Source organism: Urocitellus parryii, chromosome 11, assembly GCF_045843805.1.
Source record: "Urocitellus parryii isolate mUroPar1 chromosome 11, mUroPar1.hap1, whole genome shotgun sequence".
Classification (NCBI taxonomy): domain Eukaryota; kingdom Metazoa; phylum Chordata; class Mammalia; order Rodentia; family Sciuridae; genus Urocitellus; species Urocitellus parryii.
In genome coordinates this window covers 120,218,392-120,242,554 of record NC_135541.1, presented here as the reverse complement: position 1 = coordinate 120,242,554, position 24,163 = coordinate 120,218,392, and the positions used below count along the sequence as shown (strand labels likewise).

Genomic DNA, 24,163 nt, shown 5'->3' with positions numbered 1-24,163 from the left:
CTTCCTCCTCCTCCTCCTCCTCCTCCTCCTCCTCCTCCTCCTCCTCCTCCTCCTTCTCCTCCTCCTCCTCCTTTTCCTTCACCAGGGGTTGAACTCAGGGGCTCTCCATCACTGAGCCACATCCCCAGCCCTATTTTGTATTTTATTTAGAGATAGGGTCTCACTGAGTTGCTTAGTGCCTTGCTGTTGCTGAGGTTGGCTTTGAACTCGTGATCCTCCTGTCTTGGACTCCCCAGCTGCTGGGATTAGATAGAGGTGTGTGCCACCGTGCCCAGCCAGGCCTCTCTTATTTTGTGTGTGTTCTACTGGGGATTGAACCCGGGCCTCATGCATTCTAGGCAAGTGCTTTACTATGGAGCTATATCCCCAACCCTTTTTATTTTTTGTTTTGAGACAGGGTCTCTTTAAGTTGCCCAGGCTGGCCTTGAACTTGTGTTCTTCCTGCCTCAGCCTCCTGGGTAGCTGGGATTACAGGGGTGTGTCCCCTCACTTGCCTGGGCCCCCTTTTAATAGCAAGAACATCAGTGGGGAAAAAGGGGAGGGTGGACTTAAAAAAACAGCAAGAACATCAACACTCAGCCTTGTGGCCCCTTTGAAGAATTTTGCTTCTGCCAGGTGTCAGATGTAGGTGAGAACCTGACCTCCGCTCCCGGGGACCCGGGCTCACCAGGAACCCCCTGACCTGACTGCACTAGGGCTCTCCACGTATCCTCGGTCTGAATCCACCCCCTGCCCACCCACCTGGATTCCTGATTTGGTGTCTATTCAATGCCACTTCTTCTACCCTCTTCAGACGGGGATGATGTCACCCTACTGGTCACTCACTAGTGACCCAGAACGGTGGATGACCTGGAGATGACTCAGTGTTCAGGCCCCTGACTCCTAAGGAGAAATAAGGGGTTGATGTGGTGCCGGCATCAGCCTATCAACCTTGCAGGTTGGGGGGACCCTAAACGCCCCTCCACCCCAGGGGCAGGCAGTGTTGCCCTGGGGTTTCGCAGGAACTCCTGACTGAAAGGTGGAAGACTTCCGCTGTGGGTTGGTGGTCATTAGGGTCTGGATGTGAGGTGTCCCCCAAAAGCTCATGTGTGAGACGATGCAAGAAGGTTCAGAGGACAAATGATTGGGTTATGAGAGCCTTCACCCAATCAGTGAATTAATTTCCCCATGGTATTAATTGAGTGGTGGGGTGAGGCTGGAGGAGGTGAGGAATTAGGGGCGTGGCTTTGGGGTACACATTTGTATCTGGCAAGTGGAGTCTTTCTCTCTGCTTCCTGATCATCATGAGAGCTGCTTCCCTCTGCCACACTCTTCCGCCATGTTGTCCTATGTCACCTCGAGCCCCGAGGAATGGAGCCTGCTGTCTATGGTATGGATTGAGACCTCTGAACCTGTGAGCCCTCAAATAAACTTTTCTTCCAATAAAACTGTTCTTGTTAGGTCTTTTAGTCACAGCACAAAAAAAAAAGCTACTAAAACAGTGGCCGTGCACTAACATCCCTATTGTCCTTAGCTCCCAAGAGAAAGTTGGAGAAGAAGGCAAAACACTTGGAGGGGAGGAACTTCCACAGGTGTTGACCTTAGGCCAAGGGGAAGGTTCACAGTTTCTTCAGGATTGCCCCCTGGATGGGCATCTAAGGTCTGGTGCCTTGCCGCCCAAGACCCCTAGGCCTGGAGGGAGCACAGCGTTATTGGGGGGTAAGAGACTTCGCCAAGAACAGACGTGGGATGCTGCTCTCCTCTCCTTGAAACCCCACCTTTTTCTTTCTTTCTTTTTTTGGTATTGGATGTTGAACCCAGGGCTACGTCTGAGCTGCCACAGAGCTACGTCTCCGGCCTTTTCATTTTGAGACAGGGTCTCGCTAAGCAACTGTACTCCTGCCTCAGCCTCTCTTGCTGGGATGGCAGGCAGGCCCCACTGTGCTCAGCTCCTCGTATCCTGCTCTTCTTCCCTCTCAGTGATATTCGGGAGCCACCTTGGCTGCAGCCATTTGCCTAGAGGCTAGAGGAAGAGGAGCTGGGGCTTGCCCCTACTGAACCTGGCTCAGGGTTCAGCTCTCCTGATCTCAGACTCCCTCTGCCCCTCCCCTGGGTCCCTGGACTTCTCTCCCTGGAGCACCTGTCCTCCATCCTCCTACAAAGACACATCCGTTGTTCCTGAGCTTGGAAGGGATGGGACATGAGATCTAATAACCCCAGTACCCTTCTGCCTGGGTGGTGGGGACCTGTCCCAGGGACACAGCGACAGTTCCAAGACATGGAACTCTCTAAAACATTCTTTATGCTCCTCTGTCTCCACTCCATCTTCTACCTTCTGTCCAGCTGCAGGATATTTATTTATTTGTTTGTTTATACGTGGTGCTGAGAATCGAACGCAGTCCCTCACACGCTCCAGGCAAGCGCCCTCCCTCGGAGCCACAACCCCAGCTCCTATTTATTTGAGTTCTGTCCCATTTGGGCAGAGGGGCCAAGAACTGTGCTTCTGGCCTGGTGTGGTGGTGCCTGCCTGAAATCCCAGAGCCTCAGGAGGCTGAGACAGAAAGAGCACAAGTTCAGGGCTGGCCTGGGCAACTTAGCCAGAACCTGTCTCAAGATTAAAAATAAAATAAAATAAAAAGGGCTGGGATGTAGCTCAGGGATAGAGCACCCCGGCTTTGACTCTCGGTACCACACACAAGAAAGAAAGGTGCTCGGGACTCTCTCTCTTAGGTCATGCAGTTACCCTTCCTCCTCTGTGGTGGGTGTCCTTCCCTCCTTCCCAGGTCAACCTGTATCTGTCTCCAGCTGTCACTGGGAGAGAAGGCATGACTTCCCTCCACAGGCCTTCCTTGATTAGTAGGGAAGTTCCTCCCGAAGTCCAAACTTCAGCTCTCTTGCTACCTTGTTAAACCTACTCCTTTTCTGGGACACAGATGGCATCAGGGCTTGTCCTCTAGCTTCTCTATACCCTACTACAAAAATCCTTCCGAGCCAGCTGCCATCTCTCATCTTCGGAGTAGAACCCAGGTAGGATTTTTTTTTTTTTTTGTGCTGGGGATTGAACCCAGGGTCTTGTGAATGCAAGGCAGGCACTCTACCAAGTGAGCTATATCCCCAGCCCAGGATTTTTTTTTTTTTTGTACTCGGGATTGAACCCAGGGGTGCTCTACCAATAGCTACCAGTAGTTATACCAATGAGCTACATTTCCAGCCCTTTTTATTTTGAGTCAGGCTGGTCTCAAACTTGCAATCTTCCTGCCTCAGCCTCCTGAGTTGCTGGGATTACACTGTGCTCCGCAGGCAGGGTATTCCTGGAGCCCTCTTTTCTTTAAATTCCAGTCCCTTCCTGAAGTTCCTCCAGCACACCCAGGTGACCAGCACTTCCTGAGCACGCAGTCCCAGCCCTGGAGGTTGGGGACTTGGTGGGGGAGGGTTTGACCGCACTGCAGCTTCTGCAGTGTGTGCAGGTTCAGTATGTCTGTGAGCTCCGTGTGAGCGTGTGGGTGTTAGGTCCAGGGCTTTTGTGTGGACTCTCCTCTCTTCCATTCTCCTAAAAGTCTGGAGGAGACCAGCAACAGAAAACAAGAGATGGGGAGGGGGTACAGCTCTTTCCTCCAATAGCTGCAGTTCTGTTGCCAACCATTAGGCGTCACTGTTGCTTCAGTCACCAATGCTGGGCAAGGGCAGAGGAGGGGTCTGTTCCCCGAGGTGGTCCTTGATGCCCACCCTGACTCTGTCAGGGTAACAGGATAGCTGCTGTCATAGAGATGGTCTCACCCTGTCTGACCGCTCTCTTGTCAAGCAAGGATGCTCAGTACTGGTGGCAGTGGGTGGCAACTTGAACACTGTGGTCCCAGAGACACAGATGCAGGAAGCTAAAGAGTCTGAGGGATAGAGCATGAAGCTCAGTGGTAAAGAGGGTGCTTGGCATGGTGAAGCCCTGCATTCAATCCCCAGTACTAAAAAAAAAAAAAAAAAAAAAAAAAATTGTCCCAAACTGTGACCTGCCCCTCCCATTGCTTCATCAAGATTTGCGGTCATTGTCCTGCACCTCTTCCCCTTCAGATGTCCTGGCATTGACATAGAAGCCTTGGGCCCTGACTCCCCTGTGGTGCAGCTATAATGTCTTTCAAAGGCAGCGCTATGCGCTATGCGCGGTCTTCCCACTTAAAGTCTGCCCTGGGATTTCCTGGGAGGAAATGCTGGCCCAGGGGCCAGACAGAGCAGGAGACCGCAAAGATGGGCGTGGGGGACGCTGGGCTCTGCCGGGAGGGCAGATAGAAAGGTTCCCTGCTGGGTTCAACCACTTCTGGCCCCAAGCAGAAGGGAATGGCAAGTTGTCCTGGGTCCTGAGTGAGCAGAAGGGAATGGCAAGTTGTCCTGGGTCCTGCGTGGCAGCCCGGCTGCTCAGCGCCTCGGCGTACTTATCCTGTCTTACCTACCACCCTCGGGTCACCACCTCAAGTCCCGCAGGAGAGGGAGAGGAAGTGCAGCATAGAGACGGAGAGAGTACTGCCGGGACCTGGGTCCAAACAGACCTCAGCCTTTATTGTGCCTTCTCCAGTCTCCCATGAGAGGCAGGGGAAGACTGGACAAAGCAGGGAATGTGCACCAAGGGAGGCCCCTGGGGAACCAGAAGGAGGAGCACCAAGCTTGGGGGTCCCTGTGGGGCCAGGGGAGAGGAGTTGGGGCAGGCCCACCAGGGCAGGCTGGGGGCCTGCTCACCAGGGTTCTCACCATGCCCCCTGGTGTGTGGGGCCAAGGGAGGAGGTGATGCAGTTGAAGGACGGGCAGCAATCTGCACATCCATCCTGGGCGTCCCCAGCATGGATGGACAGGGTCCAGGCCTGGCTCTGATTGCTCCCGTTGATGAACCCAGATGTCCACAGGAGGTGCCAAGCTGAGGGTGGGCTCTTCCGACTCCGCTTCCAGGGCAGTGGGAGCAGGGCCTCTCCCTCTGCGGGCGGTGGGATGCCTGTCTGTGGTCTAATGATTCCTCCCACCGAGGCCCTGCTTGCTTTCCCACGAACTCCGACTGCTGACGCTCTTTCCTGCAGTCTGTTCTGACTGCTCCTGAGTCTTCCTGCTCCTGCTCTCTGTCCCACTCTTGGCCGTTCCCTGCCCTGAGCATGGCTGGGTGGGAGGTGAACATCTGGACATCTCATGGGCACAAAGATGGGGTCCCTTCCTTTTTACCCACGAGAGGCCAGTCAGCTAGGGAATGGGGAGTCCCTTAATGCCCTGGACCCCCGTTTTGGGGGCTGCCCTCTGAGGCCTCTTTTGGAGTTAGTGGGGAGTCGGGCTCTGCGTCAGTGGGTAGCAAGGAGCCCAGGCCTCCGCGGCACTCTGGGCTGTAGTAGAAGGAGAGCAGGCGGAAGGAGGGCCTCAGCTCCTCCTGTATGCTGTCCAGGATGTGGGTGAAGGTCGGGCGCAGGCGTGGGTTCTGCTGCCAGCAACGGCTCATCAGCTCCTGCCTGGCAGGTGGGGGAGGCAGTGTTGAGGATCCTGGAGTCCCAGGCGCTCACTCCCAGCCTTCTGCACTGGGAGGGTCCCTCGGTGAAGTCGAGGGTCCAGGGGCGTGGTGTGTGGGAGAACCAGAGGAGGGCAGTGGCGTGGGGGTTGCCTCGTGAGAGTGCAGAACTGGCATCTCACCGCGGGCCAGGGGTCAGTGGACACAGAAGCATCAGAGGTGGCAGGCCGGGGTCTTGGGGGTGGGGTAGGCAGGGGTGACTCACAGCTGAAGGGGACAGCTCTGCAGCTCCTCCAGGACCCCGCCGTCCATGACAAATTTGAGCACTTGTTCATTGGACAGGCCCTGGTAGGGTTGTTCGGCCAGGGTGGCGATCTCCCAGAGCACCACACCAAAGGACCTGAGGACACACAGTGGGCCTGAGCCCAGCACCCTCAGGCTGCCCAGTGCACCCTCAGGCTGCCCAGATGACACCCCACCATCCCCGGAACCCTCTGATCGTGCCGAGCCCCACCAGACATCTGAGTGGGTGGTGAAGATTCCATCTTTGAGGGACTCGGGGGCCATCCAGCGCACGGGCAGCAGCCCCTTCCCACCCTTGCGGTAATAGTCTGTCTCATACACGTCCCGAGTCATCCCGAAGTCTAGAAGAAGCGGGTGGAGGAGGCATGGAGGTCACACACCGGATCCTGCCCCAGGAATCCCTCTCCCAGCCCTCTCTACCTCCACAGCCTCCGAGAGTCTTATGTGGGGGCTCAAAGGACCTCGGAGGTCATCCCACCCAAAGCCTCCGACCTTGGGCCAGGAGACTCATCTGGGGACTGACTTGACAAAGTTCTCATAGGCTGTCGGGGTTGGAGCTGTGGCTATGGGGAGCTAGCGAGGGGGGTCTCTACTCCTCGGGAGGCCCTCACTGCCTGGCACCCTCTGTACCCCCGATCTTGACAGTGAAGTCCTGGGACACCATGCAGTTACGGGCTGCCAGGTCTCGGTGCACGAACTTGTTGGCGGCCAGGTAAGCCATGCCATCCGCGATCTCACCCGCCATCTGGATCATGTCCTCTAGTGCTGGCTGTGGGAGCCCGGGGTTGTTCTAGGGCCAAGAGACAGGGCTGGTGAAGAAGGTACCTGGACTTGTCCCCACACTGTGCCCAAGTCTTCTCAGGCTCCCCAGCCTCTGAAGGCTCAGGGTCTTCCTGGTTCCCACCTCTGCCTCAGGCCTCAAAGACCGAAGATGGCTCTTGAGGTCCCCCCGGGCCATCAGCTCCATGATGACCAGAGTTGGCTGGCCCTGAGACACGACTCCCAGAAGACGCACCTGGGATGGACAGAGAGTTTGGCTGCAGATAGACCCACCTCCTTTGGACCAACCTGGCCAAAACCTTGACCTGCTGTGACCTCAGCCTGACCCAGACATCCACTCTGACCTTTATCCCAGCCATAACACCAACCTTGATCCTGATCTAACAGCGATGCTGACCCGAACTCACAGCCCTCAGAACCTTGATCATATCTGAAAATTGTCACATCATGAACTTGGCCCAGCTCTGACTTCCATTCCAATCATGACCCTAAAAATCCTCTGGACACCCCCAATCATGACATGTCTCAACTATAGCCATAACCCTAAGATTTCTTTCTGTTTTTGTTGTGTGTACATGTGTGGTACTGAGGGTTGAACTCAGGGGTACTCTACAACTGAGCCACGTCCCCAGGTTACTTAGTGCCGCACAGTTGCTAAGGCCGGCTTTGAATTCACAATCCTCCTGCCTCAGCCTCTTGAGCTATTAGAATTACAGGTGTGCACCACCTTACCCAGCCTCTAACTTTTTTAATTTAATTTTTGTTTTATTTTGAGACAGGGTCTTGCTAAATTGCTTAGGGCCTCACTAAGTTGCTGAGGCTGGCTTTGAATTTGAGATCCTCAGCCTACTGAGCTGTTGGGATTTCAGGCTTGTGGCTTTTTTTTTTTTTTTTTGAGGTAGGGTCTCACTAAGTTGCTGAGGCTGGCTTCAAACTTTCAATCCTCCTTAGTCCTCCAGACTCCTTAGTCTCTGGGCCCAAGTCACTGGGATTACAGTTGTGCACCACTATACTTAGGTGCTCCTAATTAGGGTCCTAACCACAGTCCCAGCCCTGATCTTGATGATGCCCTGAAGTCATCTCTGACTCTTTCCCTCTCACCACGGTTACTTTTACTTTAATTATGACCCGGACAATGCCTGACCTCCTTACCACGTGGTGACACTTGAATGCCTTCATGACAGAAGCTTCCTTAAGGAATTCAATGCGTTCCCGTGGGCTGGCCAGCTCATTCACCGTCTTCAGGGCTACCGGCGTGGACTTCTCTCCAGCCTCGAGTCCTTGTGCCAGGCCCTCATAGACCATCCCAAAGGAGCCTTGGCCCAGCTCCCGGATGATGGAGATCTGCTCCCGGGGCACCTCCCACTCATCAGGGACGTACACTGAGAGGAGGAGGGGGGCATGAGGCAGGGAGGCTGCTCTCTGCCTCACCTCCAACCACTTCTTCCTCCTCTTGGGAAGTGCTTTAGTTCCAAGGCCACCTTCTCCAAGTATCCTGGAAGCTTCTCCTCCGCTCTGTCTCCCTTCCCACACCACCTGTCCCCTGCCCCCAGACCTACTATCAGAGGCGCTGAAGTACTCCGGATTCACAGAGGTATACAGGGTGCCACTTCTGCAACAGGAAGCAAGGGGGTCAGGCTGGAAGAGGGACACAAGGAAGGGGACCCCTCGAGGAGGAGAGTCATTGGCCACACCCCAGCCCAGGTCAGGGTGACCTCCCAGGAAAGCACAAAACATTTCCAAGCTGATTTTGGTCTGAGTGCTGGAATATGGCAGGTTGGGAGTAGGCAGACTCAGGAATAAAGGGGTTCCTGACCCTTCGGGACATCCCTAGGACTCAGCTGACCAGTGTCCTACCCTCACATCCCTCTTGCATTCTGTCCCAGAGGGATCTGATATGAAGTGTCTGGGACACATGCTGAGATCTCTTGTCTGTCCCCTTGCTATGGCAGGACTAGACTCATTATTTCTCATCTTGGGTCGAGAGTGCAGTGGTCCACCAGGCCCTGTGTGCCCACACGGAGGGGTTTCCCTGCTAAAACGGGGAAAATCCCAGGCTATCCAGGATGAATTGGTCACCCTAGCCTAGGGGTATGACTCCTCCAGGTCATCTCCGGGGAAGAATTAATCCGCGGGGGGCAGTGCTCTCTGCTGTCTGGTCTCCCACCCTCCGAGTGTGCTGACATGAGGAAGAGAAGGACAGTGGGAACTATCATCACCTCTTCCTGCCGTAGAAGAAACCGAGGGCAGCAAGAATGATGAGCAGCATGAGGCCCACGGGGGTGACAGTGAGGAGGACATGCAGACCGCCGGAGTCTTCCTCCTCTAGTGGTCACAGGACAGCAGAAGGCAGGGTCAAAAATTGAAAAGTCCAAGGGAAGGGGATGCTCCCCTCTAACCACTGGGAGACCAGGATGGGAAAGATGGGGTCGAGGGGTCTGGTAGGCTGGGGATCAAGCAGTGTGGTTTGGGGATTCGTCTGTGTACCTGGGCCAAGGATGTAGAAGGCAACACTGTCCGTCCAAGAGCCATTGCCAGCCAGGGAAGTGGCACGAACCCTCGCAGAGTAGTTCCCAGGGGGAAGCAGGGCCAGGTGGACCCCACCAACTTTGGCATATCTCAGCCGGGACACGCACAGCACTGTGGCTTCCTACAGGGAGCACAGAAGAGCTGGCTGGGAAGGGGGTGTAGGCACAAAATAGGGGCTGAGACAGGGGGTGCCCTAGGGTACCTACCTCTCCTGAGCGACGGTACTTGATTTCATACTTGAGGATGAGTCCATTGGGGTCCGGTGGCTCAAGCCACCGCAGGAGAACACTGCTTTTGCTGGCTGCCTCCCACTCCACCTTCCCTGGGATACCATCAGCCTCTCCTGCGGGAGGGGCCATCTGGCAATCAGGCCACCAGTAGTTCCTCTGTCTCACGTTCAAGATCAAGTTAAACTGGGCTGAACGGCGAGGTTTAGGGAAGCTCTAGGATTATGGAAACCGGGAGGGGCAAGCAAAGCGAGTTTCTGGGGCGAGGAGGTCAGGGACAGCGGTGGAGGTAGAGGTGGGGGTGTACCTACTGTGGGGCATGGTGCGCGCAAAGACAAAGGTGGCCGCGCTGCAGCCCACGGTGTGCGCCGCGTGGTTGCAGGCGTGGATGTCGATCCGGTACTCGGTGAAGTGGCGCAAGCCGCTCAGCACAGCCCGCTCTCGGGGAACCTTGTCCTCCTGGATCTCAAAATCCGAGCTGTTGCCCCCTAGTCTGAGGGTCCCGGCGGCCCGGCGGTGCCGCACCGAGTCCCTGGAGAGGGCGTAGGTCAGCCAGGGCCCGTTCCCTGGAGTCTCGCCCCTCAGTCCCCAGCGCCATCCCGGCTCACCTTTCAGGGCTCTTGTTGAGGGAGGTCACTTTCCAAGGGGACCTAAGGAGCCCGGGAAAGCGCTATCAGGCTCCACTGGAACGCACCCCGCGCGCTCTGCGACAGCACACCTCCTTCTCCCCAAACCCGCCCACAACGCAGGCACCGCCCACAACAAGGCCCCACCCACAACTCAGGCCACGCCCAAGCCCCCACCTCTCTGGAAGACCCACCCTCCAGGCCCCGCCCATCAGACCCGCCCCTTCGGCGTGTGCCTGGTCGCACTTGGGGATGGTGATGGCGTTGTGCAGAAAGTTTTCAAACTTCTTCTGGAACGAGGCCTCCTGCGCCTCCAGCGGCGGCAGGGCCTGTCCTGGAGGTGAGTGCTGGCAGGGGCAGCAGCCCGGTTCGGTCTCGGCCTCGAGTTCCCCATCTTCGCTGTCGAAGCGGGAGTCGTGGTTGCTGGTGGGCAGCCGCAAGCCTAGCGCCGCGTCCGTGAAGACAGTCGTTAGAGAGGGGGTCTTCCCTCCTCTGGTGCCCACCGAGCCAGACCTGAACCTCCACCCTGCCGGCCTGCGCACCACGGTGGCAGTAGTCATTGAGGTAGAGGTCGCCGTCCTCCGCCAGCCTCTGCCACAGGACCAGGTAGTAGGTGATGTTTCCGTTGCGCTGGGTCGGTGGCTTCCAGCGCACCAGGAGGTGGGAGGAGGAGTTGGACGTGGAGATGACGTCTTGGGGCACTGTGGGTGCTGGGGGTGTGAGGAGAGTACCACTCAGAGGCCGCGGGTTCCCCTTCCAGATAATGTCTGGTAATGAGTCCCTCTCTCTCTGGAGTCCATCTCCCCTCTCTGGAGGCGTAGGTGACCTTCCTTCCTAGAGATCAGAATGCTGTCCTCCCCTTCTCCAAAGTCCCTTGAGTTCACCCAGCTTATTTCCTGCACTGTTCCAAAGGCACCCTCCCTAGAACCCAGGTGAATGCCCCCTATTCTTTCTAGGACTCAGGCCTCTGACCTCCCCCTCTCTAGGACCAGATCTTCAGTGTCCTAGCCTCTCTGTTTCTGGTACCTCGGTCCCCGACGTTCTTCTCACTAGATACACGTACAGTGACTTCGGTCCTCTCAGTGCTTAGCCTACCTGCAGGCAGGGTCCTGAGGTAGACGATTGGGCTCTGGGCTCCTTGATGAGGGCTGTCCTCAGCAGTGGTCAGTGTGATAGCCCGCACAAACACTGCATACTGTGTCCAGGGCTTCAGGGGGGCTAAGGTGACCCCTGGCTCTTGGGTGCGGCTTAGGGGCAGCTCCACATCCAGCAGGTTCCAGCTCTGAGTTCCACAGGCATCTGGACCCACATGCTCTGTGGCATTCTGGAATGGGCTGAACACCCCGTCCCCAGAACTGAGAACTGGCTCAGCCCCATCCCCATGTTCTAGCATACTCTTTCCTCCTGAATCACCAGGGGACTGTCATTGTCATTGTTCTTCTACTACGGATGAGGGCAGAGCCATAACTCCATCCACCTGATAGACCCTGTGCCCCCTGTGATATCTGTGGCCAACCAAATTTGTAATGAATCATCTCCTCATCGTTAGCAGGAAATACCAAGCTTTAGTCACAAGGAACATTAAAAATGTTTGCATTGTAAGTTGGGAGGGGTTGGCACATGCCTATAATCTCAGTGACTTGGGAGTCTGAGGCAGGAGGATTGTAATTCAAGGTCAGCTTCAGTAACTTAACGAGACCCTTTGCAATTTATGAGGCCCTGCCTCAAAATAAATAAAAGGACTGGAGATTGTAGCTCAGTGGTAAAGCACCCCAGGGTTCAATTCCCAGTACCCACTTCCCAATTTTTTTTGCATTTTGGTTATATATATATATATATATATATATATATATATATATATATATATATATAAAGGTGGATATGAAGTTATCCTAATTCCCTTCCCCTCAAGTGGAATTGAAGACTATAAGCACAGTTCTATAGCTCCTGGGGGGGGGCTGGTTGCTGGGAAAGATGAAAGTGGAGCCCAATGGGAGGTGTCAAGGTAGATGATGGGGAAAATCTGGGGTTTTGTGCTTTGGAGGGAGATAGAGGGGTGAAATTCTTGCTGAGCAAGGGACAGAACCTGAGGGGATGTCAAAGGGAAACAGGATAATCCAGTGTGGTTGCACATGCTTGTAATCCCAGAGACTCTGGAGGCTGAGGCAGGAGGATTGTGAGTTCAAAGCCAACCTCCACAACTTATCCAGACCTTAAACAGCTTAGCAAGACCCTGTCTCAAAATAAAAACATAAAGAATGCTGGGAATGTGGCTCAGTGGTTAAGTGCCCCCTGGGTTCAATCCCTGGTACAAAAAAAAAAAAAAAAAAAAAAAGAAAAGAAAGAAAGAAAGAAAAAAAGAAAAGAAAAGTGAGTGGGGGATTTAGGCTCAGCAGGAAGTGCCTGCCCTTGTTGGGATGGAAGCAGGACAGTCCAGGAGCAAGTGTGTAGAGGTGCAGAATCAATGCCATGGGTGAGCCACGATCATGTGCATGCATCTGAGGGAGCACAGCAGTCACACTGCAAGGCAGTAATATTAGGGAGCCCCTGGAGGATCCCCATGATTCTCTGCTCTTGTTGCCCAAAAGCATCTGTGTAGAGTTGTGCAGTTGGGAACTTCATGAGTCGGGGGTGCCATTCACATTGCAGACCCTGTCAGTGCTTCTTACAATGTGATCCATGAACCAGCACCTTCAGCATCGCCTAGAAGCTCGTTGGCGATGCAGACTTACAGGCTGTACTGGGGACTAGACAATTCACAATCTATACTGTACAAATTCTCCAGCCCCTTATGCTAGCTCCAGTCACCCACCACTGGGGAAGCCTCTCACCCTCCCCCTAAGGCAGGACCTAAAAAAAAAAAAAAAAAAAATTTCCAATTTTAATTCATAGACAGTCTTTCCAAGCCAGATGGCTGCATCTTCTCTACCTGGGAGAGAATATTCCTCACTCCTGCCTGTCCAGCCTGCTCTCCAAAATCCATTTCTCCCCTCTTTTTGATTCCTAGCCATGTTTGGAGGGGAAGTTCTTCTGTGTTCTAACTGTGATCCCTGTTGCTAGGGTCATTCCATTCTCTTCAAGGAAACAAGCAACCGGTCCCTGGCCATCTCAGCACCCTCCCTTTCTCCGGCTTTAATGAAGTGCTGGCAGAGCTGCTCTTAAAACTGGCCAAATTAATGGGCACTCCCCAAACCACTGCTGGGGCAGGAGCGTGTGGTCAGTGTGGAGCATTAGCATAGTGAATTGAAGTTTAATTATCAAGCCTTCCAGCAGAGGGATCGCAGCTCCCAGAAGCCCTGACGGTCCCCTTCGTCCCTTGGTGAGGGAAACTGAAGTAGCGCCCAGTGTGGGCCCCACACTGAAATGTCACTTGGGGGTCCTAGCTCCCGGCTCTCCGGAGCCCCAGGCGCCCCGCCCTCGTCGGCCTCCGGCCGGTCCCTCTCTGACGGCCCCTCCAGGTACTCACGACTCCTTGTAGTAGACGATGAAGCTGAGCAGGTCGCGGGCCTCCAGCGGCTCGTAGCGCTCCCAGCGCAGCAGGATGCGGTCCGTCTCCGTCACGTTGGACACGAAGCGCAGGGTGCGAGTCTGGCCTGGGCTCAGGGACCGGGTAAACACTGCTCCCAACGCGCCTGTCACCTGCTCGAGCCCCACCCTGCCCCGAGGCATCCCACCCACCACGGGACCTCCAAAGTGGCTGTCCCCTTCAAGCGACCCCTCCCACCCGAGTGCGTGTGCCTGGTGCGTTGCAGGGTGTGGGGATGGCAGCGCGCGTGAGCGTCCCGCTGTGCCTGGGGGTCGCGTGGCACTGTGAGCGCTGCTCGCTCTGGGGACGGGTCTGGGCCTTACAGGCAGCGCGGTCTCCATTGGTGCGGGGGTTGATCTCAGCCTTGTTTTGCCGACCCCGGGTGCCCGTCACCTCCTCCAATCGGTAGATGTGCTCCAAGCAGAGGCGCGGATTGAAGGCAAAGTAGATCTTGCCCACAGGAATGGTGAGCCCAGTGGCCACCCAGGACCCCAGCTGTTGCAGGTTCTGGTTGTCCAGCACGTACAGAGTGTAGTTCCTGGGGGAGGCCAGGCGACCTTATTCTGTAGGGAGGTAGGGGCTGGGGGTGCCAAAGGGGTGGCTTTGGGGCTCCTCCTGGAGGGGCAGTGCTGGTCATGGGCAGCCACTCACAGCCAGAGCACAGGGGTGGGGGGCTTGGGCACACCCACTCTGTGCTACTGACCAGGAGTGTGATGTCTGGCAGGTCATCTGTCTTCTCTGTTGTTCCCATCAGTGAAATGGGCTCAAGAGCTACCCTGTTTCCTTCCTGACTTCATCTCACTTTGAACACTTGCTGCATCCTGATTTGGGGGACACAGGAGGGATGGTTCTCATCCTGAGGCAGTGGGTCTCAGGCTGGGGTGTGGGCACCTCTAGGTGTAACCAACGATGTGCCAGGAGACATGAGGAGCCACAGGAAAGCACCTGACTAATGCTAACTTTGTGTGTGTGTGTGGGGGGGAGTACTGGGGACTGAACCACTGAGCCACATCCCAACCCTTTTTATTTTTTATTTTGAGACAGGGTCTCACTAAGTTGCTGAGACTGGTCTCCAACTTGCAATCCTCCTGCATCAGCCTTCTGCATTGCTGGGATTATAGGCATGAGCTACCACGCTCCGGCTGACGTTAATTAATTCATTAATTTATTATTTATCCTTATTATTTTAGTACTGGGGATTGAACCCAGGAGCATTTTACTACTAAGCTACATTTGTAGTCTTTTTATTTTATTTTATTTTTTTAATTTTGAGATAGGGTCTTACTAAATTGACCAGACTGTCCTTGAACTTGTGATCTTCCTATCTCAGGTCCTGAGTCATTGGGATTACAGGCGTGCACCACTGTGATGCTAATTTAAAGCATTCTTTTTATTTTGAAAAATCCTGGCTACATTCTGGATAGGTCTTGTCCAGTTGTTGGTGGGAGTGAGTTTAAAACCCAGGCAAGACATGCTATGCAGGCATGTTACGCAGGATGGGATGTTAACAATTATGGCCAATCCTTATGGAGTTCTGTGTAACTCTGATTTGCATTGTATACACTGCGTTCCAGGCATTATTTTAAGTGCTTTACACATCACAATTTAAGTAATATTCACAGCAGCCCCTAAGAAATAAGTAGTGTTAAAGTAGCCTCATTTTATCAATGAAAAACAGCCAGAGAAGTTAAGTAACCAATCCAGAGTCACACAGCTAGTAAGTGGCTGAACGGGTTCCACAGCCCATTGTCTTCACCACTCTTTTGGGAATGCTGAGGGAAGGGGCTGGACGGAGGCCTGATTCTGACCCCTTACCCATCCACCATGGCATCCCCCCGGATTAGCTTGAGGTTCTTCAAGAAGCCCAGGGACACGAGTGCGAAGGAGTGTTTGATTTTGAGGAAGCCAGTGATGGTCTCCACCAGCCCCAGGCTGCGCTGCAGTTCGGGCTCCAGGTTGTCTGAGGAAGGAAGACAGGGGTGGGCCGGAGTAGGGAAGGGGCCGGCCCACAGGGCAGGGGCAGGAGGAGGTCCCGGGTGAGTGGGTCCTCAGGGCTGGCCTGGGTGAAGAAAGTGGTACTTAGCCAGCTGGTTGTAATGGGCGAGGCTGGGAGGGCGGGTGTGGCGAGGAGGAGGCGCACGGCCCCAGGAGGTACTGACAGCCCTGGCGGAGGTTGAGGATGAGGCTCCCCTCCACGTGGGTGCAGCCCACCAGGTCCTGGGCCGCCTGCACCGAGTCGATGGTCTTGGTGCCCACCTTGCATTCTTTCGGGCACAGCCCCTCGCATTTATGGCAGAATATGCTGGTGGGGACAATCGGGTGGCATGAGCTCTGGATCCCTGTGGGCCTCCTCAGGCCTCCTCACCGGCCCAGGCTTCCCCCCTCCCCCCTCCGCTCACCTGCTGCCATTGCGGGTGAAGCCTGGCGGGCACTGGGCCAGGCAGCTGCCCTGGTGGATGCCGAAGGTGGAGGCGCGGCCGGGCACCGAGCGCAGGCTGGCACAGCGCTCGGCCGTGACGCAGCGCCAGGACTCCTGCTGGTAGGTGCCTGGAGGGCAGGCTCTGTGGCAGGCTCCCTGGAAGTACAGGTGGCGGCAGGCCACGCAGGCCCGAGGGTCTTCAGGCCGACTGCAGCCCCCCAGACACTCGGCGTGGCAGCAGGCGCCCCCGGCCGTGCAGGCCAGGCCTTGGGGACAGGGACACACTGTGGGCAGAGAGCTGGGTCAGACCTCACCACTCCCCTCGGCCCTGTCACCCTATGCCAGCCTGGCCCCATGGCACTCTCAGCTTGCATCCTCTGATTCAGTGACACCGGTTTCCTTCCGACAGGGTCTTCTGAGGACCAGGACCATCACTCCTCTCTGTGGCTCTCCACCTCCCGCGGTGTCCAGTTGGAGGTGTTAGAACTCAGGACACAGCGGTGACCTTGCCCATCAGGGTTGCTGCTCTCCGGCCTGCTGTCCTGTCTAGGCCTGGTGCCCACATCATCGCTGGGCACGGTGCCAGGGTGAACCAGCTGGTCTTTCCTGAGCAGTGAGGCCAGGGGCGAGGTGGGCTTGGGAGCGTGTGGAGGGAAGGGTCGCCACCCCTCACGTGTCCACGCCCTGCCCATTCTGCCTCCCTCTCCAGCTCCCCCTCCCCTGGGGCAGGGGGTGGGTTCAGTGCCAGGGACACTGAGCCTGGACGGGCACCGGGGCAGCTGGGTGTCTGGGAGCCATGTGTGGGGTGGGGTCAGCCAGGGTCTGTTGATACTGTACACGAGAGGACTTGGAACAGCTGTGTTTACAGCCAACAGGGAGGCTCAGGGAAGTGGCCTCCGCTACAGCAGGGATCCGGTTACTCGCCTGCCCTTATGCGGAGGCCAAGGAGGTGAGAGGAACTGACCTCCATGAACTGTCTGGAAGAGACTCCTAGGCTGCAGATCCCAGATCCGCTCCTGGCTTCCGAAAGGTCTTCCTCCCCCCCCCCCATAACTTTCATTTCCCCTCCACTAGCACCCCTCCTTCTCTCCCCCTCTCTTCTCTACTCCTTTCCTCTGGCTCCATAAATAACCTCCTCCTCCTCCTCTCTTCTTCCTCCTCCTCTTCTTCTTCCCTCTTTCTTTCTTTTCTTTCTTTTTTTTATTTTTATTTTTGGTACTGGGGACTGATCCCAGGGGTGCTCAACCACTGAGCCACATCCCCAGTCTTTTTAAAAATATTTTATTTAAGGACAGGGTCTCGCTGAATTGCTTAGGTCCTCCCTATATAGCTGAGGATGGCTTTGAAATCCTGCTCCTCCTCCCTCAGTCTCCAGAGCTGCTGGAATTACAGATGTGCGCCACCAGCACTGGGGATTGAACCCAGGGTGCTCTACCACTGAGCTACACCCCCAGCTCTCCTTTTAATTTTTTTTTTTTGTTTGTTTTTGAGACAGGGTCTCACTAAGTGGCCCAGGCTGGCCTTGAAATTGTAGTCCCACTGCCTTAGGATTCCTAGTGCCTGGGATCACAGGTGTGGGCCGCTGCACTTAGCACGTGGCCACTTTTACTATGAACCAGAACCACTACGGTGGCCCAGGTGCTTCTCTAGTACTCTGTGGAACTCACCCCTCCTGACAACCCTGGGATCCCTTTACAGAAGAGGGGCCTGAGGCACAGCCAAAATCAGTAGAGCTGAGACCTGGACCCGGCCGCCTGGCTTTAACCTAAGACTGCCTGTTCAGTCTTCTGTCCATATGTGCATATTTTCTCCCCAGCGCCCCATGCCTGCCTTGTTTGTACCTGTCCTTGTCCTATTCCATGACTACCTGATTCTGATCCTGCCTCCAGTACTGGGGATTGAACCCAGGGGCACATTACCACTGAACTACATCCCCAACTCTTTCTTTTTTTCTTTTTTTTTTCCCCAACTCTTTTTATATTTTTATTTTGAGACAGAATCTTTCTAAGTTGCCCAGACTGGCCTCCAGCTCGTGATCCTCCTGCCTCCGTCTCCTGAATCACTGGGATTGTAGGCCTGCTTTGATGCCATTTTGTATCTACTCCTAGTTGCTACATCAGTTACTTAACTCTCCTGCACCTCGGTTTCATTTTCTGTAAAATGGGAATAACTATAGTACCTGCCTCATTGGACAAGATTAAATCAGTGGCAGTAGGTACCCACTGCACCATCCTGCGCCCACCCTGGCCCACCTGGCCCTGCTTCCCTGTGCCCCACGGTCATATTCTGTGCCACACCCACCTCTCTGACAGTGGCTGGAGGTCCAGCACCTGTAGTCCGTGTGCCCACCAAAGGTGGTCCTGACACAGGGCTCACCAGCGGCTCCCAGCACCCCTGGGCACACGTCTGCACACTCCTCGCCCAGCTTGTTGCCCACGATGTGGTTGGCACCGGGCGCAGGCTGCAGCAGTCCCCAGTCAATGGTGGACAGGTGGCAGAGCTCCTGGTTCTTCTCCACGCGCACAGCCCCGCGCAGCACAGCCCCCAGCGCGGGCAGCCCCACGTCGCGCAGGTGTGGCATCTCGAAGATGACCAGCGCGTAGCCCAGGAAGAGGCGCGCCCCCCGGATCACCGCGAGGTTGGGGAAGAGATCCCGCAGGCTCTCCAGGCCGTAGACGCGGAAGAGCAGGAGGTAGTCGGTGACCTGGGTGAGGCGGGGGAAACTGAGGCCGCGGAAGTCCTCCCCCGTGGCCGTGAACATGAGCAGGATCTGCAAGTGGCCCTCCACCACGCTGCAGTTCTCCAGCCGCCGCAGCTCTGCCACCTCTGAGCGGATGTCCAGGCTGGGGCACACTGTGGGCACACATGGCATGCGACAGTGAGTGCATCCCGGGCCAGGCACCCCGTCGCCCCTGGCTGCTTTGGGCTAAGGGAACCACATGCGCTGCCGGACACCGAATGGTGTCGGGCTCTGCTTTGGGCGAGGGGTGGCCTCCCCCCAGGGTCTCAGAGGGCTCACCAGCCACTATAGCCACAAGTGAGTCCTTGATTTCCGCTTCCAAACCTACTTGGCCTCAGTCAATAGCAAGTTGGCTCTTGCAGTCCTGCCTGACCCGTTTTCTTTTTGGGGTACTAGGGGTTCATCCAGGGGTGCCCCACCGCTGAGCGACATCCCCTACCCTTTCTATTTTTTACTTTGAGACAGTGTTTCACTAAATTGCCCAGGCTGGCCTCGAACTTTCAATCCTCCTGCCTCAGCCTCCTGAGTCACGGGGGTGACAGGCGGGTGCCACTGTGTCTGGCTACCCTTAACTTTTTTTTCCCTCCCTCTATGTTCTGTGGGCTTCATATTTTATTTATGTCCAGAACCTGACCACTGGTCACCACTCTCGAGGTTTCCACCATCGTCTTACTCTGGATCTACAGCCTCCAAAATTGCCTTCCTGCTTCTGCCTGGCCTCTCTGTGCTGTTCTCCACTCTAACGCCAGGGTCACCCCAAGACACGGTTGGACCACACTCCTCCTCTGCTTGAGCCCCACCTCCCATGACTCCCATCTTGCTTGATGTAAAAGTCAAAGCCCTACAGTTTGGGCCCCTGTAACCCCCTGATTTTATTCCTTTTCTTTCTCTCCTTCAACCACTTTGACCTTTTGGATGTCCCTCAAACAATCGGCCAAATCCTGCCTCAGGGTCTCTGTCCCTTCTGTTCCCTCTAGGTAGAACACTCTTCCACCTACATGGTTTCCTCACCTTCATAAGTGACCATCCTTTTGAAAACTGTGACACTACCCACCCTCCATCCCCTGTTTAATTTTTCTCTAGCGCTCTCAACACTGGTTAATATATAATCTACTTTATTTATTTTGTTTATTGTAAGCTCCATAGGGCAGTGATCTTTGCTTAATTCATCGCTGGATCCTAGTGCACGGTAGAGTGCCTGACACAAAACTGGCACTCAATAAATATTTGACAGGTGATTGAATCCTGAGGCTGGGAAGCAATGAGCACTGAGCTTCATGCCCCCCCCCTTTTTTTTTGGTGGTCTTAGGGATAGAACCCAAGGGCAGGCAGTCTACCACTGAGCTACATCCCCAGCCCTTTAAATTTTTTTTTTTTTTTAAATTTTGAGACAGGGTCTCAGGCTGGTCTCAGGCCCAGGCTGGCCTTGAACTTGCAGTCATCCTGTCTCAGTCTCCCAAGTTGTTGACATTAGAGGCATGGGCCCCGTGCCCAACGCATCGTCCTACCTTCTCTGCCTGGCTCCTGCCTTGGCTTACCCTTGAAGGACACTCCATGGCTCCCCTTGCCAGAGCTCGCATTTCAGTTCTTGGGCCCGACACTCTGGGTGTAGATTACCTGATCCCACTCCTGTCTCCAGCCCAGGCCGAGGCTCCTCCTAACCCTCTGATCCTCAGTCACTCACTTCCCCTTTGGGCTTAGCTGCACTTAGTAAGTCAAGGCTGGTCATGAGCATACCTGGGGCGTCACCTGACACTGTTGTCTGCGTCTCCATCACCCCCTCCAGGGAGGATGAGGCCCAGGAGTCAGCTCTGCATGCCCCATGATGCCCAGTGCAGGGCTGGAACAACAGGGCTCCTGGGGACTGTGGACCATGGCCATCTGCGTCCCACATGCCTCCCTCCCTGGGGACCCAGAATGCCTGCCTTCCTCAGACTCGGGCCCAGGTCCCCTCCCCGTTGTCGCCCAAGGCACTTAGGGCTCTTCCCCTGTAGGGGCTGGATGCCTGCTTCAGTTTCTCCCAAGGGGCCTTGCGTGGCTCCCCTTGCTGAAGCTGCAAGTCTGGTCCAGCTGACCTGTCCAGCCTCTGCTGCCTCCCTTCCCACCTGGCGCTGCGGCAACATCGCACGCACTGTCCAGGCTCATTCGGTGATGGTTTGTTAGAGGGGCCTGGGCAGGGGAGGCTGGCTCCCAGGGGCTTGCTTCCCACCTTCTTCACATGGTTATTAGTGGTCCTGAGCTTGGCTCTGCCCAGCAGCTGTGTGTGTGTGTGTGTGTGTGTGTGTGTGTGTGTGTGTGTGTGTCTGGGCTCAGGCAGCCGCACACACACCAAAGGGAGGCAGAGAAGGAGAAGACACTTCTAGCCCTCCAGGAGAAGGCCAATCAGGCTCTGCCAGGCAGATGGGGGGTTCTCTCAGGCGCCCACTTCCCATCATGCCCCTGCCTCTCTAGGGCTCCCCTGATGGGAGTCATTTGGAAAAACAAATCTAAGACCTTTGCAAATTAACCCCTGCCTTCCCTCAAGACACAGCTCTGCAGAGCTGCACTGGGAACGCAGCATCTGTGTCCCCTGACCAAACACTGACCCCACTCACCCAGGGACATGCTCCTGCCCTGACAACTGTGTTCCCGGCTGGCATCCGCTGGGCCCTGTCCTGGCACAGCAATGGAGGGGGAGAGGAGGGGGCTCAGTGGAGGGGCACTGTGGTTTGCAGGCAGAGACTCTGGGACTAGCACCCCTCAGGGGACCCCCGACCCCAACCCATTTGCATCATTCCCCTGTCTCTGTAGGAAGGGGAGGCTCTCCCTTGCCCCTGGGGCCCCCAGTCTCAAGGACATCATGAGACCCCTCAGGCAGGCACAGAGCAATAGATTCCAGAGCTCCCTCAGTCTGGAGGGGGTGGTGGGATTGAGGAAGGGGGTCCCACTTATTCTTTCCCCTTTGACTCTTCCCCCATTGCTCCTTTTCCTCCCCCCATTGATCCCCTGCTGTGCCCATGAGGGCCACTTGCCTTCAAGGTCACACCCCAGCTTCTGATCCCTACTTGTGGAAAGTGTCCATCTGGGGACGAAGGCTGGGACACCAGGGAAAGGCAGCTCTTCCCCAGAGCCAGGCCCTCTCCCTACTGCAGATAGGTCCTGAGAGTGGGGGACAAGGGACAGGGCCCTGAATGCAGGAGCTCGGGACCTGTCTAGCTTTACTGCCCCATTGACTGAGCCTGTTTCCCGCCTGCACATTCAGTTACTTAATAGCACCTGGTTCTCAGCTACCTGTCCCAGCCTTGTCCCTTCCCATTCCATGGCCCCACAAATGACCTCACACTCTTACAGCCTCATTTATCGTTCTCATACAGATTTTACAAGGATCATGACTTCACAAACTGGAATGGAAGACATCTATTTATCCCATTTCCAAGTCCTCATCTCCTAGGGAGCTGAGAGAAAAAAACACTTTTATGTAGACCACTAACTGTTTTTCCTAATGGGAAGTCCTTCTGAGAGCTGACCTAAGTCTTCACATTGCAGTAAAGAATAAGATGCATTCCGGCTGGAGGCTCAGTTGTTTGGCTTCCCAGCCAGCTCTCTGGGAGGGAGATGGAAGTCTGGGAGACAGTGCTGGGGACTCACCCTCTAGTGTATCCAGGCCAAATCCCAAGGAGAAGAGAATCATAAGGTGGCAGGCTCCCCAGGGCCACAGACCAGGCACTGCCATGGTCCCAGCCCTGGCTTGTGTTCCGTCTTGGCCCTCCTCCGGGTGGCTCCACCAGAGAAGAGAAGGGTCTGACCACCTTAAAGGACGCCAAGGCCCAGGCTTCGAAAGGAGGGGAAGGGAAAGGGCAGGGAGAGCAGGAATCCCCCGCTCTGACAGCTGAGGCAGAGGAGGAAATGCGACCACAGACACGGCCAGCGACAGGCTGCTGGAGACTAGGGACTCTGTGTGACTCCAGAGACAGATGGGAACAGAGTCGCAGTGACAGGGAGAGCCTCAGAAAGGACCCCAAAGGGAGAAAGTGACACAAGGTTCAAGAGCGGCCCGAGGCCTCCGAGGTGAGGCGGAGCGCAAGCCCAGGGAGAGCCCCGGGGAGGCCGGGCGTCGAGTCCCTCCGCTGGCCTCCTGGGCGCACTCTGCCAGCGCCCGCGGCCGCGCTCCGGCAATATCTCCCGGGGCGGGCCCACCGACCGCGCCCAGCCGCGTCCTCCCCGCCCCCAGTCGAAACGGATTGGTTTGCGGGGACTTCTCCCTCTCTCCGCCCCTCCCGCTGAGCCAAAATATTTAGCCTGACAACTGAGGGGCACAGATCTGTTGGGGAAATAAGGTCCAATTACGAGGGTGGGTGGGGGAGAGGCAAGAACCGAGCTCCCCCAGCCCTGCTCCGGCTGCCCCGGGTCCTCTCCCGGCCCTGCTGCCGCCTCTGCTGCAGATTCCTCCAAGTGGACCTGCACAGCCGGACAGACCGACAGCGCCCGCGCGTCCTGGGGGAGAGGTGTTTCTGGATTCTACCAACAGGTGCCTTGACACCTGCGGGGTCACTCCGTACAGCCTCGACCCGGAGGAGACTGTTGGAACTGGCGAGGGGGTGGACAGTGTCTCCTGAATATTCAAGCCCCGCGCCTCACAGAGCCTCTCTCAGCCTCAGGGCCACACTTGTCCTTGGTCCCTTAGCCGGAGCAAGGCTTAAGGAGGGCGATCACCCTGGGAGGCTCCGCCTCTGTACGCTCACCTTAGTGAATTCAGGCTGCTATCTGTGCATCCCTGTGTCGGGGACCTTGGGGGACCATCTGTGCAGGGGCCCTGGCAGCGAGGAAAACTGATGGCCTCTAGGAGGATTTCCTTCCCCCGTTGCCTGGGCACCTGTCGACCTCCTTCCCCAAAGTCCCTCCTCCTCCCTCTCCCCTCCCTCTCCCGGTCTTGAGATTGACGGGATCTTGCAGATGCCAAGGCTGGGTGCTGAGAAACACCGGGACCTGCCTTCTGGTTCCGTGGGTGCTGGGGATCCCGGGGCTTTCCAGGTGCGCAGCCTCCAAGGGCTCCACCCGCGGGCGGCTCCCGCGTCCGAAGAGCTAAGAGAAGGTCTATTAATTTCTCCGTGAAGAAATCAATGCTCCTGTCAGGATGGCGATCGATGCCAGTCCTGCTCGCCTGTCTCTACCCAGCTCGGGGGCCCCAGCTGCCTGGCGGGAGTCGACGACTGACCCGAGGACCCGAGGCACAGCACTCAGTGGGGGCTGCGCACCGCGCCGGATCCACCCGACCCAGGCCGGGAGCGCGCACCTTTGCGTGTGGGCATTTAGCGCCACCCTGTGGTTTCTCCTGGTCAGCGGGGCTTGGGCTCCTTGATCTCCATTGGGCTGTTAAAGGCGATCAGTTCTTCCTCTGTCCCTTCTGTGTTCATGCCTAGGTTCTGCGTTTGGTCCTTTGGGGGTCCTTTCCCTTTTCCTACTGGGGTTTAGAGAGTGTTTCATGTTTTTTTCTCAACTGACGTGCACGGCGCCTTCAGGCAAGTGCGTCGTAGGGCGGGGGCTGCCTGGTGTGACCTGGACTGCAATCTTTCCCCAGCTCGGTC

The 24,163-nt window shown here is 56.1% G+C and overlaps 1 protein-coding gene across 1 annotated transcript; it reads right to left on the bottom strand.

Annotated features, from left to right (window-relative positions):
• Positions 1-5,212: 5,212 nt before the first annotated feature.
• Positions 5,213-22,311, bottom strand: Insrr (insulin receptor related receptor). Its single transcript, XM_026405022.2, has 22 exons — positions 22,227-22,311; positions 18,161-18,712; positions 15,840-16,143; positions 15,600-15,742; positions 15,256-15,400; positions 13,764-13,978; positions 13,381-13,507; positions 11,010-11,248; positions 10,457-10,624; positions 10,161-10,356; positions 9,897-9,938; positions 9,600-9,820; positions 9,268-9,404; positions 9,020-9,182; positions 8,752-8,857; positions 8,092-8,144; positions 7,685-7,914; positions 6,657-6,767; positions 6,383-6,542; positions 5,964-6,093; positions 5,715-5,849; positions 5,213-5,453 (listed from the first exon to the last, which is right to left on the bottom strand). The coding sequence occupies exons 1-22, from the start codon at positions 22,309-22,311 to the stop codon at positions 5,213-5,215; spliced, it is 3,903 nt and encodes a 1,300-aa protein (XP_026260807.2).
• Between the last annotated feature and the right edge of the window lie 1,852 nt (positions 22,312-24,163).

Excerpts from the sequence above, each read along its gene's own strand:
- Insrr (XM_026405022.2), bottom strand. The coding sequence starts at position 22,311 with ATGGCAGTGCCTGGTCTGTGGCCCTGGGGAGCCTGCCACCTTATGATT. Across the intron at positions 15,401-15,599 it reads CCTCAACCTCCGCCAGGGCT|ACAACCTGGAGCCCGAACTG; the intron begins GTCAGTACCTCC and ends TTCCTTCCTCAG. Across the intron at positions 11,249-13,380 it reads ATCGTCTACTACAAGGAGTC|CCCATTCCAGAATGCCACAG; the intron begins GTGAGTACCTGG and ends CGGGGTGTTCAG.